Source organism: Diadema setosum, chromosome 5 (assembly GCF_964275005.1).
Source record: "Diadema setosum chromosome 5, eeDiaSeto1, whole genome shotgun sequence".
NCBI classification, from domain to species: domain Eukaryota; kingdom Metazoa; phylum Echinodermata; class Echinoidea; order Diadematoida; family Diadematidae; genus Diadema; species Diadema setosum.
Genome location: NC_092689.1, coordinates 32735072 through 32757252, shown reverse-complemented (window position 1 = coordinate 32757252; position 22181 = coordinate 32735072). Strand labels below are relative to the sequence as shown.

General features: G+C 39.2%; 1 protein-coding gene across 1 annotated transcript; it reads left to right on the top strand.

Moving 5' to 3' along the window:
* The first annotated feature begins 25 nt into the window (after nt 1–25).
* On the top strand, nt 26–16926 carry LOC140229313 (enkurin domain-containing protein 1-like). The gene is made up of 7 exons (XM_072309587.1): nt 26–128; nt 6467–6766; nt 7723–7895; nt 8841–8963; nt 11685–11848; nt 12777–12913; nt 13698–16926. The coding sequence occupies exons 2-7, from the start codon at nt 6556–6558 to the stop codon at nt 13856–13858; spliced, it is 969 nt and encodes a 322-aa protein (XP_072165688.1). The 5' UTR covers nt 26–128; nt 6467–6555; the 3' UTR covers nt 13859–16926.
* Nucleotides 16927–22181: the final 5255 nt, after the last annotated feature.

Below are 22181 nucleotides of genomic sequence, written 5' to 3'. Positions count from 1 at the left end.
CAGCTGATTGGTTGAATACTGACGTAAAGCAATGCAGCTTTCAATTATCGTTTGGAAAGGACGAAGACTCTTCTGTGCTTGCAAATCACATTTTGTCGGTATGCAAAAGCTATACTAACTGACAATGCGTAAGTATCACTATATGTCTCTGGTCCTGGTCTTTTTTTCTCATGCTGAATGAAAGCTCTTTGCTTAAAACTAGCCGATTTATCCCGGCTGTGTCAGTTACCGCACGTAAAATAAACGTGCGAAATCGAGCGAAACAGTGTGAAATTATCCCCGGCGGCATCGGCGGCTCAGATCGCTAGCTACGCAGCTGTGGCAGCAGTGGCATGGCAGTAATCAGCTAATAACCTGATTTTATATCGTCATCGCGACTTTGAACGCACGGTTACTAATCGGTCATTATTTACAGTACATAGGAGTGAACAATAAGTTGTGCAGCAGGCAGCTAACGTTAGATCTAATATGTAAGCGTAGGGTCATGGCCATGGGTGCATTTCTTGGATCTTGGAATTGGATAAGGTAGACCTCCCAAACATCTCCTGTGGAGTTTTAACTGGAGGTGCGTAGAGGGTGGACTTTCAAAGAGAGGATGACAGGGAAGGGTCCTCAAACAGGGCATGGGTGTTAAACTTGGGGGGGGGGGGTCCTCTTGGGAAATAGAAGGGATTCTAGATGGGAGGGGCCAAGTTGTTCCATGCTTTTACAGTGCGTGGAAAAAAAAAAGAAAACTTGTAACATGTTAGACATCGGATGAAGTTTGATCTATTACAAACTGCTTGGTATGTCCCCTTCTTTCTCTTGTGAACTTATTTCTAAGTATGTTATTGTACTGTATGTCCAGGTGGCTATGGAGGATCTTGTACAGGCATGTGAGTCGATGTACATGTAACTACACGCAGCGCTGTCGCGAATCGCGACAGCGCTGCACCCCTTTTCCTTCGCGGACGTTGTTATCGTTCACTGTTTCCTTCATGAATATCTTTATTAATCGTGGAAAACTAAAATATAAGGAACTATCGTAATCTATGACCATCATTCAATAACCAGTATGCGATTTTTTGTTTAATTACGTCGAAAACTTACCGAAATCTATGGCTGAAATCAGGTCTGCAAACGTCCTTACTGCTTCACTCCTCATCTGCGTGTTCTATGAATGGCATTCACTCTCGTATACTACAACGTAGGTAGTCGGAGATAGTCGGGTGACCCCGACTAAAAAAGGTCAAATCATTGCCGGTGCAGCACGCGCGGATCTACTACAAGTTTTACGTAACACATGAAACGCACGGGCGCACGGGCGTAGGTAAAAAGCAACCACTTCTGAATGCGCATGCGTGGTAGTTTGTTGATTTTTTGAAGCTCTCGAAGGAAAAGATGCCACCGCACGATCTATACTCCGAAAAATTCAACAATAAGGTCTGGATACCAACAAAACGCCGAATTCAACTCAACAATCAGGAAAATATGCTGTAGGTAAGTGTTGCAATTATATTACTCTTAAAATCATACAAAATAAAAGGTATTTTATGTGATTTTGCCGTCAATAGTGACGGTCGTTTACAACGTTGAAACACTAACACATGTCAGACCCTGTGCGCAGCACAGTGTCTGGTCAGGCTAATGTACATGTACCTTTCGTCTGTCTTTCAGAGGGATCCAGTTTAATTTATTGAGAAGATGCGTCACACTTATATCCCTCCCGTATGAATTGGTTACAAATCTTGCTGCCTGTCTTTGCACCTTTTCTAAAACTTGGATGTTTTTTACTGTAATGTTAGACCCTATAGTGGGTCCCAGGATGCCGAAGCATATTCCAGATGTGGTCGGACCAGAGAAATGGATATACAATTACTCCTTAACAGAGGGGGAGCAGTAATGAAAATTCCTCTTTATAAGATTAAAAGTGTTCATTGCTTTAGAAGAGGCATGTTGGAATTGTTTATTCCATCAGACATCTTTCTGGATGTAGATTCCTAAGTAGTGGATTTCTTCTTTCTCCTCCAGCTTGAAACCATGTAAGCTATAATTCGGTTTGCCCGGAGTTGTCTTTCTGGATACTCGCATGGTTTTACACTTAGTTGGGTTAAAATGCATTCCCCATGTTTCCGACCATTTGGTCATGGTGTTAAGGTCAGACTGGAGGGCTACTTCATCCTCAATTGAGTTAACCTCTCTATAGATCAGGCAGTCGTCTGCAAATAATCTGGTTACATTTGAGACTTGGTGGTGTATATCATTGATATATTGAAGGAAAAGATGGGGACTAAGTACAGTTCCTTGCGGAGTTCCGCTGAGGACGGGTTTCCAGTCTGAACATTGCCCATTTATACAAACACATTGTTGTCTCTGAGTTAGAAAACTTGTAATTCAGTTCTTGGTGTCAGATCCTATTCCATAGTAATCCAGTTTCATGAGTAATCTGCAGTGCGGGATAACGTCAAAGGCCTTGGAAAAATCCAAGGCTATCATGTCCGTTGTTTTCTTTTTGTCAACATTCTTGGATAGGTCATTCGTAGTGAGGATGAGCTGAGACTCACATGACCTGTTTTCCGAAAGGCATGTTGGTTGTCTGCCAGGATGTCATATGAAGACAAGTGACGCATCAGATTGCTATCAATTATGTGTTCAAGCAGTTTACAACATGTACATGTTAAAGGAGACCTCCGGATGATTTTCAGATTTTTACATTTGAACAAGTATAAATTAGTTATACTGAGGACAGAGTTTCAAAATCTGTGATAATTGGGAAGAAGAATAAGGATATTTTCAAAATTTAGCACAAATTGCAATGAACAAGGATGATGACATAGCAGAGTCACTATAAGAATGCATGAGTTGGGGCTCAAGGAAGCAGAACAAAAGAAGAAGGCATGCATAGATTATACACAGGTGAACTCGCAAGCAAGCAGTATTGTAATGGAATTACACTGCTACATTTCTGAAATATGTGAACCTCCTATGTCATCATCCTTGTTCAGTATGATTTGTTAAAAGTTTTTGAAGTATTGTTTCTCTGCTCAAGAACCACAATAAATTCCACAAATCTGTACAGGGAGTTGTCGATTTATGTACTACATGATGTGAAATTATGAAAATCATCTGGAATGTCCCTTTAATGATACTGGTCGGTAATTTGTTGGCTCTTTCAGGGAACCTTTTTTAAAGATTGGAGCAATGTTTGCTTTTCTCCAGTCAAGAGGGAGAGTCCCCGTGTCCAGTGATTGTTGAAAAATTAAACTCAATGTAGAGGCAATTTCATCTGCAGCAATCTTTAAGACATTTATCATGTTTATCTAAACATTTTTTCATGTTTTTGAGGCAGAATCACGTCGCGGAATTCACGATCCTGAACGCAACGTTTTTATTTTTAAAAAGGCATTTTTTGGGGGTAGAGTGCAACCGTGTTATTAAACACACTTAGGGGGTCTAGTTTTATTAGTTTTAGAAACAAAGCACCAATATTGCAATAATGGACCATATGGCGTTGGCGTAAAAGTGTGTGATTGCCTAGATTAGAAAAGCTGATTTGAAACACCAGTCAATTAAAGCCCCAAGGGCGATTTGAAGCTCGCTTGATATTGATTGCCTTTCTGCTAGCTGCAACCAGCGCAGCCCGAATGCGAAGCATTGTGTACAACGAGCGCCCTTGGGTGGTTACCTTTCTCATCTGTGAGAGTTACACAACGCTATTTGATTTTGAAACGCGTTTCTCCAGCAATCCTGGCCTGGGTTACCCTTAAGGGGGCTAAATTATTTTAAAGTTTAGCTTTATTAGGCTTCTATCTTCAGCACAGCCAAAGACATGAAAGATATGTGATTTAAACCTGGTTCTACTGCCGCTAAAATTGAAGAAAAAAAAACCCCAAACATTTAATATGTATCAAGGCAATATGATTAAATTTAAGTGGCTCTAGGGATTAACAGAGACTCCCAACTCTCCCGCTTCCAACGGGAGATCTCCCGCCGAAAGCACATTTTTGCAAAATCTCCTGTTCTCCCACTTGAGATTTTAATTTCTCCTGCCCTGGTTCTGTGTCTCCCGCTTGGAATGATTTCTTATACTCGGTGTCATCGTATGTTGAAAAAATAAGCCTCAGATAGCACGAGAGAGCAGTACCCTAGCTTCCAGGGCCCATTTAAGGGCCCTGGACCCCGGCCGCAAGGAACTTCGCGCTCGTGATGTGTGCTTCGCGCTCATCTCAAGGTGGGGTCTCCCGTTTGCTAGGGGTTTCAGACGGGAGAATCTCCAGATCAGAAGGTGCTTGGGGTTGGAGTCTCTGGATTAATAGGGTTAGAGTTCAGCCTTTAGGGTTAGGTTAGGGGCTGTGCTGAAGTTAGAAGCCTAAAATAATTTAGCCCTCTAAAACCCAGGATAGCCCATTTCTCCGAGCTGCCAAGGTCAACTTCCGGCATACTGTACACCTGTCAGTTACAACACGTGTGCCTTGGTTGACCTCTAGCTCTACTTCCCAGGTTGAATGGCACACAGCAGCTCCACAGTGACAATACTTGAATCACCATTAAATTAAATGTGACATCCTGAGAATCGCATTTCAAACCGTGTTCATAAACGTCATTTGAGCCTTGTTTTCGTGTAGGTTATTTGCCGTGTTACATTTCCCTTGGCATACACTGCATGCTAGCTGTCCCTCAATAATTGTCCCCGCCGAACGAGTTCGAGCAGGGGACTATGAAACGGGCTCCGTACGTGTGTGTGTCCGTGTGTCCGTCCGTGCGTCCGTGTGTCCGTGTGTCCGTCCGTGCGTCCGTGTGTCCGTGCGTCCGTGTGTGATCAAAATGTTCAAAATGCTACTCCTTCGCCATTTCTAACCCGATTTTGATTCTGTTTGCTTTATATGATAGCACTACATAGGAGCTTTGAAACTTCTATACAGAATTTCAGTTGTGACCTTTGACCTTGACCTTTGACCTATATTGTACATTTTGCTTCAAAATGCTACTCCTTCGCCATTTGTAACCCGATTTCGATTCCGTTTGCTTTATATGATGGCACTAGGTGAGGGCTTCAAAACTTCTACACAGAATTTTGACCTTTGACTTCTTTGACCTTTGACCTTGATTTTTGACCTATATTGTACTTTTTTGCTACAAAATGCTACTCCTTCGCCATTTGTAACCCGATTTCAATTCCGTTTGCTTCATGTGATGGCACTAGGTGAGGGCTTCAAAACTTCTACACGGAATTTTGACCTTTGACTTCTTTGACCTTTGACCTTGATTTTTTACCTATATTGTACTTTTTTGCTACCAAATGCTACTCCTTCGCCATTTGTAACCCGATTTCGATTCCGTTTGCTTTAAGTGATGGCACTAGGTGAGGGCTTCAAAACTTCTACACAGAATTTTGACCTTTGACTTCTTTGACCTTTGACCTTGATTTTTGACCTGTATTGTACATTTTGCTACCAAATGCTTCTCCTTCGCCATTTCTAACCCGATTTCGATTCCGTTTGCTTTATGTGATGGCACTAGGTGAGGGCTTCAAAACTTCTACACAGAATTTTGACCTTTGACTTCTTTGACCTTTGACCTTGATTTTTTTACGTATATTGTACATTGGCTACAAAATGCTACTCCTTCGTCATTTCTAACCCGATTTCGATTCCGTTTGCTTTATGTGATGGCACTAGGTGAGGGCTTCAAAACTTCTACATAGAATTTTGACCCTTGACTTCTTTCACCTTTGACCTTGATCTTTTTACCTATATTGTACATTTTGCTACTAAATGCTACTTCCGGCGGGGACATATTTTACGCACCGCGTAATTTCTACTTTTCCTTGTTAAAACAGGCTCTCCACCATGCATGCAAATGCCTACAGAGAGAGAAAGAGAGGGAGATTAAAAAAAAAAAGAAAAGATCAGTTGCAGTGAAAAACTCATGAAGTGAAATCTGATTTAAACAGTTGGATAGAGGTGGTAGTAAAAGATTAGATTGTCATTTATAATTAAATTACATACATGATCAAGTAGATGGTTACAATTTCTAAGAACATGCAGAAATATATTATCTTTTTCATGATCTGTAAAGTCTATGTCAGCACATCTGTCAATACAGATTATGGAAAAGTCTTCAATATTATGATTACACTCTTCATTTATTCATCTTTGAAAATGTCATTATAGACGGGATTTAACTATTTTTCTGTTTGACTGCTGGCACCTGGTATCAAGAACTGTGGTACAAATATGTTGAAATTAGCTTGCAGATTGATAATTGCAGTCAAATCTGACAAGAAGAGCGTACAGTACATGTACAGCTTACACTGCACTTTCTCTCTTTTTATCAACTCTTGGTTTCTCAAAATTGCAAACTCAGCACAGTTCTAGCTGTCAGTAGGGAGTGCCAAGAGAGCACAGCCATGCAGACATGTTTCAGACCTGTGTCATTAATCAGTATCTAATGTTGTTCAACTCTGGCTCCATTTGTTCATTTACAGAATTCACTATGCCAGCAAGCGAGTAGTGCCGCAGACGTCTGTACTAGCATTGCATTCCTTGATCGCCCTACAAAGTACACCCTTTAAAGATGATGCTTTCAAATCCGATCCCTACGGACCCAGGGTATGGATCAAGTCGTCGGGGTGGGCATGAGCGAAGAGCAAGCTGGTCAGCAGAGTCGAGTGCTCCTCGTCCGCGAGTCAAGCCCGAGGCTGAGGAGATTGCCACCAAGGCAAAGGGCAGTGTTGGACTGCTACTTGTGACGGGGGAAAATGTCTACAGGCCACCATCACGACAGAGTATGTTAACCACCTTTTTTTTTTTGTTGTTGTAAACCTTAATTTTTGTCTGTTCATTTTCTCTGTGATATTCTTGTTCCAACATGTATCATAGAAGAGTAGTAGAGCATGTTGGAGTTTATTTTTGTGTCAAAGATTCACTGGCCCAAGTTTACAATGGCTGTGTACATGGTAAAATAAAATCCATGGTTTGACTTCAGTCCATGGACTAAAACAGAGCATCAAACAATGCTTACATAGTGCATAAACACATAGTTTGCTGTATTCAAATTAATGATTCTTGTCTTGAGTTGTTTTATTGCAACTGATTGAGAAATTGCCCTACACCAACATAGACACAGATTATTCAGTGCTTTGGTAGTAGCCGTGATAAAAAAAGATTAAAATGTGTAGATATATCTGTGCTGTGTGCTCAAGAAAATGAAAGACTACAGAATAAATTCATGACACTTTCATGGCATGAAACTTCTATGAATTGTCACTGGTGTTCAAAGAACTTTTTGTGTGCACTTTACTTTTGCAAATCTTGACTCCTCACAAAGTTCTGGAAAAATTCATGCATGCAAAAATTTCAGGTTTTACACTATACAGTTGCAATAGTACCAAGTATCATGTTTGCCTAAACTATAAAAAGTAACATCATACTTTTTATGAGGCCTTGAGTGAAGGATTTTGTGTTTTAGGGAATTTTTGTGATATCTTTTCTGTCTTGATGGTGATTAAGATTAAATTAATGATGATGATGATAATAATGATTAATAATCATAATAATGATAATAGTGTACATAGATAATCATCATAATGGTAACAATGTTAATCATAATATTGATTTTAATGACAATGATAAATCTTTTTATTCAAATTATTGTTACAATTGTCATACATTATTCATTTTGACATGATTTATTTAGATTTATTCATTTTCTATTCTTCCCCACCCCTGGATGATTGCAAAGAGCCCCAGCCCAAGGATTTTGGCAGGGACAACGTGAGGCGGATGCGGCAGATTCAGGCGCAGAGCAGGAAGAAGCAGCAGGAAGAGACTGCTGAGAGGAGCAAACCTATGAAGGTCCTGCCTCAGTCTCAGAAGTACAAGGAGGTACCATCCAAGGTCACAGAGAAGCTCAAGGTGAGACATCATTTGATCCATATTAAAGGCCTTGAGGTCAATATCCTGCCATATAGGTCCAAGTATCTTTTACTTAGCACTACTTTTCAGACCTGGCAGTGTGGAGATACCATGGAGTGGAAGGCTGGCCCGACTGGGATGTGTAAACGTTTGAGAATCCCCAAAACGAATTGTGTATGGCTTTATCACTGACACCTCCCTAGAAGAATCTTGACTGGAATTTGGCATTACTGATGTACCCTGGCAGGCAGCATATGAATCGGGCCACCCATGAATCCCCATGCTACCAGGTCTTTAAACAGAATAGTGTTCACTTTTATATTCTTGTCTGTAGATTAAAATTTGATGCAGTATTCCTACCTGAAGGTGTCTCTCCCCATTGCCAAAGGAAATGTTTTAGTATTGATAATTAGGGCTTATACAACAATTTAGATATCTGTTTACACATCCAATCTACAGTTGAAATAACCAAGTATTTCTTTGGATCTGCTGTTGTTTCATATACGGTAATTACTTGCACCCACAAGAATATGAGACTATGAGAGAACATCAATGTTGAGTATGGCTGGTAGAGAATATTTGCCAGATCACCACCTGACATACATTAGTACTTCTCATTTTCATGGCCATACTTTCTAGAAATATGTGAATTCAGTTTTGATGAGTAGCAAGTGCAGCAATTTCGAACTTTTCTTGTACAATTGTCAGTCAAGTAATGACATTATATTAGGCACTTTGAAGAATATAACAAAATATACATTTGTTTTATTAATTTTTGTTTTGTTTCTTGGTATATATCGGCATAAACATTGCACACAGCAATTGTATTTACTCCTCTGTATGTTTTTGCATGGCAAAGTATTTTTGTAACACTAGTTTGTAATATTATCTAATCTAATAAGTCTCACAATTCTTCTAATTGTTTCCCCATGAAATCCACCCTAGAACTCTCCACCCCCAGTGAGGCCATCTTCCGCAAACTTCCTAAGATCACACAGTCGTACAGGTGGGGTGCCCAGGGGGAGATCACCTAGCCCAGCGCCCCGCCCCAGCAGTGCATCGTCCGAGGTATTTGAATTTGATATACAAAGGTGTAATGTGTTGCTGTAAGAAGAAATTGTGCAGTGCTTATACTGAATATGAAGTGATGTAGGGTGTTCTTATGTCACTAATCTTGATGAAATACAAACAGAGGCAAAATGACACAACAATTGATGCAACAAGACCAGCATTTGGTAATTTTATTTGTGTGTGTCAGATTAGAAATGCAGTACAAGCTTTGTTGAATATTTTAAAAGATGATAAAAAAAAAAAGAAATTGTATAGTGTGTGTGTGTGTGTATGTGAGAGGTTTTTTCTTTGTGTGTGTTACAATAGAAATAGTGCTCGTGCATAATTGATGGCACAATATCTTGGTCTCATGTGTGAATCATTTACCATGAGCCAATGTGGCACATGATGCATCACACGTTACCCGGGGTACCGTAGTACCCCCGGGTACCACGTTGTGTAGCGCCACCTCACGTACACTCGAGGACAGCCGCAGAAAAATGCATGCACTGTGTGTACATGTACATAGTCATTCCCATGCCACTGCATATTATAGACCGTTTCAATTTCGATGGCCTATTTACCTACCGCCGCTAGCGGCGCTATAACGGCCGCCATAACTGGGGGCCAACGGGGGCTCCCAGCGAGCTAGCTACCCAGCGAGTTGCACTTGCAGCTAGCAGCCCAGCGTACCCATCGCGCAAAGTTAGCCGGGCGCGGCCGCATGCGCCGCGGCCGGCGACCGCTGGGTCGGCGACCGCTGCGCTAAAATTGTGATTGTTTTACTCACTGTGGAAAAGTCATTCAGCGGCATCTTGGACAAATTGAGTAATTCAGACATATCGATCTAAAATTAATGAAAGCTTCAAAGGATCAGAAAAAAAAACACATATTGTGCAGTTGTTTGGGTGCACAAAATAAAATAACAGGCGAAAAAACGGAAATGGAAGCTGCACGTCAGTGTGTGAAATTCAGACACTACTGACGCATGATGAATATAATATACACTTAAGTGAAACACAGCGGTATAAAAAATGCACAGATTTTTGAAACAAACTTTGGCCTATGCCTAATAAATTCTCTTGATTAGGCTAAATCACTGCATATTCATATTCGTGAAATAAAGCTGTTCATTTTAGAAGACAGGTTCAGATCAAAGATTTTGAGAATTAATTAAATATATTATATATATAAATATATATATATATATTTTGAATGCTTGGTGCAATACTTACAAAAGTTAGAATACACTTCCTGGCTACTAGTATACTACATTGTATATGACAAACATTTTAAAGCCTACACTACAGCCAAATGTATGTTTCAAGATGTGTAAAAAAAAAAATCTTATATTGTAAATTTTTACTTCTTCACTAAGCGTTCAGCATTAAATTGACCATTGGGCCTGGAACTCTGAATTTGAATTAATTTTTGATAAAGTGATACTTATAGATATTAAACTGCCATGAATGGTGGCAAACATCCGTTTCATAAGCATAATTCATATTAAGAAAGTTTGATTTGAAAATCACTTTTGTAGATTATAATTCTAGGCGTTAGCGCGATGTTAAAATGCAAGGTTACTTAGACCTTAAACAGTAGAATGTTTGGTTGTTGACATCAGGCGACGTAAATTAACTTCTTAAGTTTGTACGGCTTAGAAACGCCTAGATTTGCCTTCAGTTTGGTTTACTTAGTAAGACTTGCCGGAAGTTAGTGACAACCGAAAATGATATAGGATGTAGCTAACGTTAGAGGGTTCTAGGTAGAAGTCAATAGGTCTAGACGGGTCTACTCTAGATCTAGTCTGGACTGTTGCCTAGAATTCTAGACAAGATCTAAAAAACGTTAGACAGACTTTACCCCACTGGTCCGAGAAAAGGCAAAAGCCTAAAAAGGCTTAAGTTAACTGATCTTATTAGTTACTTTGATAACGTCATATCTACTATCTAGCTCAAAACTGATTCATTATTTGTATTTAATTATATCAGTTAACTGCTCAACAGTCTAGGCTTACTATCTAGACGTCTGTCTGCGCCTAGCCATAGTTCTCCCCAGGTGTTTTTTATCCTCTTAGTAAATTACACAAATGTGAATAGATCTAATGTTAAGGGGCTTACACGCGAGTACCCAGGTCATCGCAAAAGAAATAGAGTCTAACGTGTTACAATTCCACTCACGGATCGTACCGATATTTACCTTGAAGTTCAAGTTTTGGCTACAGCCATATATGCTATCTACCCATTCGCTCATAGCCGGTATAAGTTGTTAAATTTTATTGATTAGCTAACAAAAAAAAAAAGTAGACGTTAGAGTTGTCACAAATCCAGATGCGTCGATCGCTGCCAGCGCCAGAGATAGCTAGCTGGCCGGCTGGCGCCGGGTGGTAAACGCACTGGCTGCCGCTGGCACCCTTGCCACGCACGCACGGCGCTTGCCGACCCGGCCTGTGGTTGGCCCCCAGTAATGGCGTCGCCTTAAGAGGGTGCACTTCCATGAACAGTCACTTGAATCGGTCTATACTATGCATGCATGGTACGCTGTGCTAGCAATAGCGTGTGCTTCAGTGCAGTGCAGTGCAGTGCAGTCGCTAGCTCCAGCACCAAAACAATTTCCCACTTTTTGGCAACCCAGGGTACAACCTTAAAAAAAGAAAATAATAATTCAACAAAATGGCTGATTTTTATTCGGTACCCCGTGACCCCATTTATGTCATAACATAATGTCCTTTGCATTCAGGTGAGTCTGTGCATTGAGGGCAAGCCCAACTTCATTGCACACAACGCCAAGCTAGCCAAGAAGTCGAAGCCACAGCGGCCGCCATCAGTCGTGGCCCAGGAGTCAGCTCAGAGGAGGCAGCAGGAGAGTCTGGAGAGGCACAAGAGAGGGGCAACACCAAAATAGTGAGCCATGTCACTGTTTTGTAATAATTACATGAGAGGATTGGGGGGGGGGGGGTGGGGGTGAGGGGTTTATCAGCATCTGGGGATGTTTTGTCTTGAGCTTTGTTTGTTCTTATTGCTTTGCCTGTTTCTCTGATATAAATTATAGGTACCAGTAATTAAATGATGGGATCAGTTCATGCCTTCATTGTGATATCAAAAAACAGAAACAAATATTCCACAAGCCACCTAGTTAACTTTGTTTTATACTGTATATGCCATATATTTAGCGAGTCCAAATGTTTGTGAATTGGGACTTCCCAACAATTTCACGAGTGGTTAATTCACCATTACTAAATGGGAAAATGTATACGTGTACGTCACATATTCATATCGGGATCAGAGTCAATATTTTTGCGTGTCTTTAATTACGCGAATAGCACCTGACTCATGAAATTCGCAAAAATAAAAACCTCACGAAATATTTGGCGTATACATTATATGAGAATTCATGAACGTGTGTGTGAAGCATAGAAGGAGTTGGTAAATGAAACACATTGTCAGAATCTTCCTTGATAGAAGAGTTTTTGTGCAGTATTTCTTTTCATTTTTTATCATTTTTTTCCCCCATAGCAATGTAGAGCTTGTACTGTTGCTGATCATTTCTCCTCAAGAAGTTAAAAAACACAACTTAATCAAATCCTTGTGTCTAGCATTATCGGTCCTAAAATCAGATACCTGCTTGACCTGTGATCATCTGAGTTTTATGAGGGGTTAACATAAGTCCAATTTTTGAGCTGTATTGTTTTGGTGAAGAGCATGTCGAGTATTGTCAAGTTGTTTGTTTTACATGAGTGGTTTGAGAGTACATTGTAATGATAAAAAGATCACCATTCAAAGTCCAGTGTCACTTTTCCATCCTTCATTAAAAAAATAAACAAAACAAAAGTCTCCAGAGCAGGCAGAAACAGTGGCAGCAAGAGGAGGAGGAGAGGATACGAAATATGCCAGATCCCGAGATGCCTCCAGGCCACAGGATGATGCCTGAAGAGGAGAGGCTGAAGACGCTGCAGATCCTCAAAGAGAGTGAGTCTCACTGTCTGCTATCATCAGAGTATTATGATATCAATATCAGATATTAATCTTTCTTTCTCCTTTGACATAACACAGTTTGGTCGGTTGGTTGTTAGATTTGTTGTGATGTGGTTGTCTTCAGATTGAACAGAAATCTGGAAGGCTCACAAGGCTCATGAGCTCCTGAAATTGTGAGCACTTCATGTGAAGAGCAGAGTGCCGACCTGATGAGTAGTTCATGCAACACACGCACACGCACACGCACATATACACATACATACCCACACTCACATACATTCACCCTTTCTCTCTTTAAAATTGATTCATTCTGATACTGACCCCATGTTCCTTACCCCAGCTGACTTGATAGTAAATACTGTACTATTCATCTTCTCTCTCACGTAAAAGATGCAAAAAACAAACGACAACAAAAAACTCAACACAAAACAAAAAGGAAAAACTGTCAAGATGTACATTTGCCATTTTAGAGCTGTATTGTCTTATTTTTTTTTTTTTTCGTGTGTGTGTCTTTCATTGCTGTAAACCTGTTTTGACTGAAACCAATCTGATTGGGAGTGAGGAATTACCTAATGATATCCCCCACCCATTCATTCTAACATCCAATCAGTGGTCATTTTAACCCAATTGCCATATCCAGTTGCCATATGTTGAAGCTGGGATGGTGGCAAAATGCTCTGCTGCAGAAAAAAGAGGATGATCATTTTTTTTTTCTTCATGAGACCTATTGGATTTGTTATGTATGATTCTCTCTATATCTTTTTGTGTCTGTCAACAGAGGAGAAGGAATTCCAGAGTGACCTTCTGAAATTCCCCCTGTCGTGCGAGACCCTGCGAGCAAAGAACAGGAAAGCAGAGATAGAAAACAAGCTGGCAGAAGTGGAAGAGGCCATCAAGATTTTCTCGCGGCGGAAAGTCTTCGTGAAGGTGGACAGCTAGCGAGTGACAGGAGGCGCTAAGCGGGACGCTTTACCTCAGAACGAGAGTCCTCTCGTGACAAGTGCATCGCAGGACGGTGCCTTCAGATTAACTGTGTCTTGACGAACATTCGCCTTGCATCTTGTGTGATGATATTATGCCTTGCATTGTGTAATGTGACTATGAAGAGATGACGTACTCTGGGCAGTCGAGTATTATGACTGCGAAAGTGGCTATGGATTCACTCAGGATGGCGGGATGACATCTTATTAGAAAGTAGGTGGACTCTTCATCGTGGTCGTTGTGGAAGTCGACAGACAAAGTCTGATGCCATGAATTAAATATAAAGTGGTATATGTGTTTCTTATCAGCACATGTTGTTAGCCTATTTGCTTGTGTGGAAGGAAGTCGGTATGAGGAAAATAGATTAAAAAAAAGCCTATATGCACAAAATGTACAAACATGTAGGTCTCTCTGTGTCGGCTTAGTACTTTACAGCCTAAAAAAAGATCCAGCTTCAAAATTTGTTTGAAGAAAACAAAACCATTGATGTGTTGTAGTGAGCGAGGTGGGATTTGTTGAATTCTGTTCGTAAAGCTTTTTGTGGCCAAAACTGATTAAAGAAAATGAAGAGCTTAAATTGCTTGGGGAGGGGGTTAAGAAGGGGGATATTTGGCTTGTTACAACTGCAATGTGTTTGTATAATGTGTGAAGGCATTTTAGTGTTCAATGGCAGCTGCAATGTTTAACTCCAAGTGGCAATGTGCATGTAATTGGACATTACTCTTCATATGTAATTTGAGAGTTGATGTGTTTGTGTGTGTGTGTGCTTCTGCTTACCATATTCAATGACCCTCAAAGCTGGTGAATATTTGCACAAACTCCGTCCCAATGTAAAAAATATCCTTAGAGTACTTTTTTTTTTTCCCCCATATTCGGTGTAGGAAGCTGAGGATGCTGGTTGTATACATTCCTTTTGACTGTCTTACACACTGTCAAATGCAAAGACTTGGAATCACTGCTGTACCTTTGAGTGTTGTTTTTGCTTGCATTCAGTACATTTGCTGTGGATGAAAGGAAAATCATTCTTGTGTACTTTGTACATGTATGATTTTATGGCATACTGTCATGCGTCTGATTATCTTGAACAACATTTTTTTCCTTTTTTTTTTAAAAGATGAAAATAGAAATCATGATGCAGCGTTGTGGTAGCCCTTTGTTTTTGTTTGGTGATACAAGGGAAACCTAGAAGCCATGACAGTTATCGTGCTTTATCAGATCTCTCACAATATCACGGTACAAAAGCAAAGAAATAGGAATTTGACCTGCAAAATGACCTTGTCATAAGAGAATTATACATGTATGTTCTATCTAACACCTTTATAATGGGGTTCCACTGTACTGGGTTAAAACTATCCGAACATAGTGTACCTGGATTTTTGTAACTTGGGATATCAATTAGGAAGCAGAGTGCAGTCATTGACTTTATGTTGAGCAAACATATGAAGGAGCTGTCACTGTTGCTATATTTCACACTGCACAGGTTTCCCTGCCCCCCCCCCCCCCATTTCTCTCTTAGAATTTTGCAATTAATTTACATTGTCCATATTACAGGAATGCTTCCAAATTCCACCCAAGTAAAGAAAAATATTGCATTGACATAGATATGAAAGCAAGCCTAATAGGCAGCCCTTAATATTAAATTTACTATGACTGTCAGTCATATAAAACTTCACTACAAACCTGTATATTATGATTGTTTTGGGTAGAAAAAATCCTCCTAAATCGCATGCAATGCATCCATCAATGCAACTCTGATTTGTCCAAGGCATTTTGTTCTTGTAAAGTATACATATGAATGAAACATATTGCACATGACTGATACTGCACTTTATTTGTAGGTACATTTGTATAATTTGTTTCTCCCTGTGGTTAGCATACAGACCTTTCTAAAGAGTGTGTGTATAAAGTGCATTTGCTGCACTGTTACAACTTTCTGATGTTACACGGCAGTCCAGTTTTGCTGACTTTGATAAGTTGATTGAAAGAGAAGACAGTCCACCATAGGGACTAGGAATAATCTTTCACTGCATGTACACGTATTTAAAGTAAAAGATCTATGAAAATAGCATGTAGATTGATGATGCATTGGTACTTTACTAATTCTGTGAGTACTTAGTCCATCTTGGGTCATCTGTTATCTGATGGCTGGCACAAACTTAGAAGGGACAAAGTGCATGTTATCAGTGGGCATTTGGTGACAACTTATTATTGGTCTAAATTTGGCCTTTTAAGATAACTTTGGTCAAGTGTCTGTAATCACTCAGATGAAGAGTCCACCCAATCTACAACTATAGCATGTCCACGTGCAATGAAAGCATTTTTATAAGTTTTTTCTGTATGAGTTCTTTTTTTTTTTGTGCATAACAAGGCCAGTTTAAGTTTTCAATTAATACAAGTGTATTTTGACTCAAAGCAAACAGGCAGTACTTCAGAGATAGCAGCTTGTCCTAAGTACAATTTGTAGTGCTCTTGGGAAGCTAAATTTATGTTGAAATAGCTAATTGAACGTGCCTGCAACAAAAACTTTCTGGGCCCAAAGTGCATATCTTTTGCATACTTTCTTGTCTTTGTTCATCAAGATATGACAGGATTTATACATAAAGGTGAATCATTGTTAATTTGTATCCATATTAAGTCTTGTATCTTTGGCTTCTTAAATATGCACTGTTGTAGGACAAATGTACGTCTGCATGCTGCTAGTACTGACTGAAAAGCGTACACTGATCCTAAAGTAGGAAAAATGAATTTGATAAATATGCGGAAAATCACGGGAGTACTATTTTTGCAAATTGTGGATGTGATATGCTCGGTCTATATAAAAATCATCAAGAGCTTTCATTTATATTTCCTGCTCCCTCTGTGAAAGCAATAACTGTATGCGTTTTGAAATTCAAGACTTGATTTGGTTTGACTCTTACACATTTTGTATATTTTTGTTGAGTAACATGTACAGTTGTGTATTGAATATGCACATGTTTATACAAAGCTGTATCATACTGTATTAGTTAATAAAGTGTCTTTATTAAACTTTCCTTCTTGTACTTGACAGTTATGTATTGCTTACCATTTTGTAGATGATACGGAACTGGTTGTGTGACTGTTGATATAAGAAGTTGCTGCTAAATTCAAAGTGTGATGTAAACAACTTAATATTTATATGATAGCCTTGTGAATGGATCATTTCATCTTTCACCTCATGAAATATTTTGTCCATTGCACTCATAAATATTCATTATTTGTATTTTATATAAGGTCTGAAGAGATCCTTGTCATTTAATTGGTTGTTTTCATTATGACGTCATCATCCGTGCAATTGTGGCTCCATTTTCCATGCAATATTAGATCCATACGATTTGCTCCATTGCACACTCGCTGAGAGCCTGGCTTAAAACACTTGTGTTTGCAGTGTATGCGACAGCGCTCTAGCGTTAAGCGCTTAGTGAGCACTCTCGCAATCTCTTATTCTCTCTTGTTTCTAAATTAATAAAACATCAAATGACAGGGATCTATTTTAGGCGTTATATAAAACAAATGTTTTTCATTTGTGCAATGGACAGAATATTTCATTCGGTGAAAGATGAAATGGTTGATCCATTCAACTAGGCTGTGCCTCGTTGAATGGATCATTTCATCTTTCACCTCATGAAATATTCTGTCCATTGCACTCATAAACATTCTTTACTGGTATTTGCATATTATTCACGATCATTGCTGTTTGCTAGCCCATGTTGAGTTTAGACAACACGGTAACACACATCTCACAATCACCAGAGCCATCAGAACTTACATACATACATGTATGTACAAAGTGTAGTTGTAATATGACTCAACTGTGAGAATTGCATCATGCAGATCAGACACACCACAAGAGAACACCAAATACACTCCAGTTGTTATGCTATGGTATTATCCATGAAAAATTGTGTATCATCACTCATTAACACCGTGGCACACAAACACGCCCACACAGAGTTCTCCATTTGGCTTCCATTTGGACCAGCTAATCGTATGGGTCGAAACAGACATGAACATTTACACGACCATGCAGAAAACGAGAAGAGCACATTGGAGTTTATGTAGTGCTCAATGTATTGTGATGCAAATTTGCCATTGTGAAATTTACATGAAGATGTTGAAGATGTTCTTGATGACAAATCTCATACGGTGTATATACAATCTATTTGACCCATCCAATATTTGACTCGATTAACTTTCTCGGCTGAAATTTTGTTTAAATAAATGTATGGGGAAAAGTCAGGACTCTTGGCTCCGAGCATGGACTAGGTCCATGCTTCGAGCAAGGCAATTTCTAGCCTTTTGTCAAGGCCCTCTTGCTGTAACAGGCAAGTGAAGCGAGCCCATACAGCCGAGCGCGACAGCACTCAGCTGGGCTCTCTTCACCATACAGCTAGAGGTCTTAGACAAAAGGCTAGGCAAGTTTTCTGTACACTGCCTTAACATTTTGTGAAGGCAATTCCAATCCCAGTAAACAATCATTCACCACAAATTTATGTCACACATACACCAATTTACAAATTATCCCTGTAAACATTCATTCACCAGGAGTTTCTGTCACACGTACACCGATTTACAAATGTATGAAAAAAAGTCTCAATTTCTATTGCTTATTCTCACTCTGTCAGACATTTTAATTGGAGTGCATTCCATATTTTGTTACAGATCGTTATAATGAGAATCTGACAAATTGGCAACAAAAGCAATAGCATCATGCTAAAACTGCCCTCTTTCATTCACCATGCAATATAAAGTGGTCTGGCGATGCAATGTTAGATGACAGAGAGACAATGAACATTGAACATACTGACATACATACACAATCTTGTATTACACTTGCACACTCAACATGACCTTAATGATAGACAACTACATAGGCCCTACATTTATGAAAGGATCCCTCAAGTACTAGTAAATGCTTATACTGATGCTTGAGAGTACATCACAACATAACACTTTGCATATTCAACCTGCTCTGAAAAAATGATCTTCCGATTTTATTTTTCTGATACAGGAAATTGTTGATAACATTTTTGCTCCAGGATCAACTGATGATAACATTTTTTTTTTTTAAGCATTTTTTTTTTAAAGCTCTATTTCAATAAAGGTCACATTAGGCTGATCTGTATCACATCTAAATGTATTAGGTGGTGGTGGGGGACCAAACACTGTTAAATGTACACAGTTTATATCATGCTGACACAATTACAACACATTTATAGACAAACATAATGCTAGTAAGCTAATGCAATTCAAAAAAATTGTTTATTCTAACACTCCGCTCAATAGGGGAAAAATGCCCTCAATCAATTACATTGTCCAAAAATACACAGACCATATTCATCCCATTGTAACAAAGTCAATTCAGTATTAATAACATATTTTGTGCAGTACGTGCTGTAGCTCAACAACTTTTGAATAAAATCCATGAATTACAACCATTCTATGGCCAAACAACAACAAAGAAAAACAATGAATCTGCAGTTAAAACAGGTGGGGGGGGGGGGGGGTGGTGGAACAAGAAAACCAAGTGGGAGCCTACCCTGCCTAGAAGTGATGAAAATGAATATACTGTGTATATATAGGTACATATATTCAGTGTAGGTCCAAGGTTTGGCGTCCTATACACATTCTTCAGAAGTCTTGACAATTATGGTATCAAAACAAAGCAAAACAAAAATTGAACATGTAGAGCACGCACTCACTGGATTAGTACTGGTTAGTACAGACTTAGTTGCTATGAGACATGGCTGGGGTGCACGTCCCGTCGTCCCTTACAGCGATGTTGCCATGTAAAATCATCCAGAAAATCTTAAATGACTTAAGACTGTCAAATATGTGGCAAGACTATGGACACTTGTCTATTACATGTCTAAGGCCAGCAATTAAACTCGGGCTTTGTGATTTGTATACTCAGAACTGGATGAATAAAGTTAGCACTAGCACACAGTGTATCAACTACAGGATTTTCGAGTTATCATTGGATTCTTATTTACAGAATTTCACTTGCAAAGTTTAGGTGTCTCAACGACTGTTTACCTGTAGGAATCTTCTGGAAGATATAACGGAATTGAAAGACAAAACAGACTGTGTAGTTTTTGTAACCTGGGTCGGATAGGGGATGAATTTCATTACTGGTATTTATTTGAATGTCCAAAGATGGCGACAAACAGAAAAAAAATTTTATAAAATCGTATCATAGAATCGTCCAAATACGTTGAAGATGCATCAGTTTTTCAATAAAGAATGTAATACGGCAATGTTATATGTAGCAAAATTTTTGATAGAAATAATAAAGCTCCACTTAACATAAAACTTTAGTACTGTGTATTGTTCATTCTTTGATATCTTAATTCTGTTATTTCATTCATGTTTATAATTCACCGTACAGTTGTGTTTCCTCAGGCTTTTAAATCACTTTTCTGTGTGTGTGTTTACTTAAAGTATTTAATTATTTGAAATGTTTTGTTTTCAATTTTTTAAAATCAATCTCATACTGTAACAGTCTCTTGAATCCAATACAGATTGAAATTATCGTTTGTTTATGCCAATAAACGTGTTGCCTAACGGAAATTTTATACATTATAATTTAGATTATTTTCTCAAACCTGTGTGCACATTTTGATAGATTTATCAACCACACTTCATTTAAGATTTTCACATATTACCACAAATGTATCTTATCTATTGTTGTTTTTAGTGTTGTTTTGTAAATAGTGTTCATCAACCACACTTCATTCAAGATTTTCACCAAGAACTACAAATGTATACATATTATCTAAATTTGTACTTTCCTGTTGGTTTGTGAATACTAGTAATTAATTTATATGTAAATTTACGTTTTTTCTCAATTCTTGTTATTACACTGTACCTTGATTTGAGTTTCTCCAATACCATATTTTTTGGGTGACATGGGAAAATAAAAACAAACAAAACATTGTCATTGTCAAAAAAAAAAAAAAGGCGCAATGTAGTCACGGCAAGCATAAGGAGGAGAGCATTGACAGGTTTATTATGTAGAAATAGCGTTTCATCTAAGGGTCATACTTTGTTTTATCACAGGCAATGATGGGATACCAAAAGAACTTTTTAGCCTGTAGCATGTTCTCATTGTGGCATATATGTTTCTTCGCCACAGTCGATGTATTTTCAATGTATTAATTATGTATTATACTAATTTATGTAACTGTATACAATATATAAATATGCGTATTCTATTGTTGTGCAATAATGCGGTAAGAGCGCTGCCTGAAATGAGGCGCGCCTCTTTGTTTAGTGCAGGTGCGTTTTCTGAGCACGTCACGCTCATTTTTGCAGTATTGTTGCCTTGTTGCCAAGGCACGGTATTCTGCCGAGGCATTGGTTTGGAGACATTTTTAGTGATATGCTGACTTACTGACCAGAGAGGAGATAATGATTGCCCGATTAATTTGCATAAGAGAACTGTGGGAATATATCAGCTGTTTGCAGAACTTTTTGCTAAATACACACTGTATCAAAACAACTAGCCCTTGCAACAAGGTTCTTCTGGAATTAGCCTACTTCCGTCTTCTTGGACTCCTATTTCCTGTCATCATACAGTGACTCGGTTGTTCTTCATTAAAACAGCTTCAGAGACAGTTTTTACATCCTCGTTTCTCCTACATCTCCTTCTACCTCCTCGGTTTCGGGCTATCAGGACATCTCTTTCTACCTCCTCATCAAAGACATCGCAATTTATTGCAACATCTTCCCAAACTCTCCTGTTTCATCGCTACCCAAACTCTCCTGACTGTTTCATCACTACCCGAAATCTCCTGACTGTTTCATCGCTACCTGAACTCTCCTGGCTGTTTCATCGCTACCCGAACTCTCCTGACTGTTTCATCGCTACCAGAACTTCAACATCTTAGGTTTCTGGCTACCAGGACATCTCTTTCTACCTCCTCATCAAAGACATCGCAATTTATTGCAACATCTTCCCAAACTCTCCTGACTGTTTCATCACTACCCGAACTCTCCTGACTGTTTCATCGCTACCCGAACTCTCCTGACTGTTTTATCGCTACCCGAACTCTCCTGGCTGTTTCATCGCTAACCGAACTCTCCTTACTGTTTCATTGCTACCAGAACTTCAACATCTTCGGTTTCTGGCTACCAGGACATCTCTTTCTACCTCCTCATCAAAGACATTGCAGTTTACTGCAACATCTCCCCGAACTATCCTGACTGTTTCATCGCTACCAGAACTTCAACATCTTTGGTTTCTGGCTACCAGGACATCTCT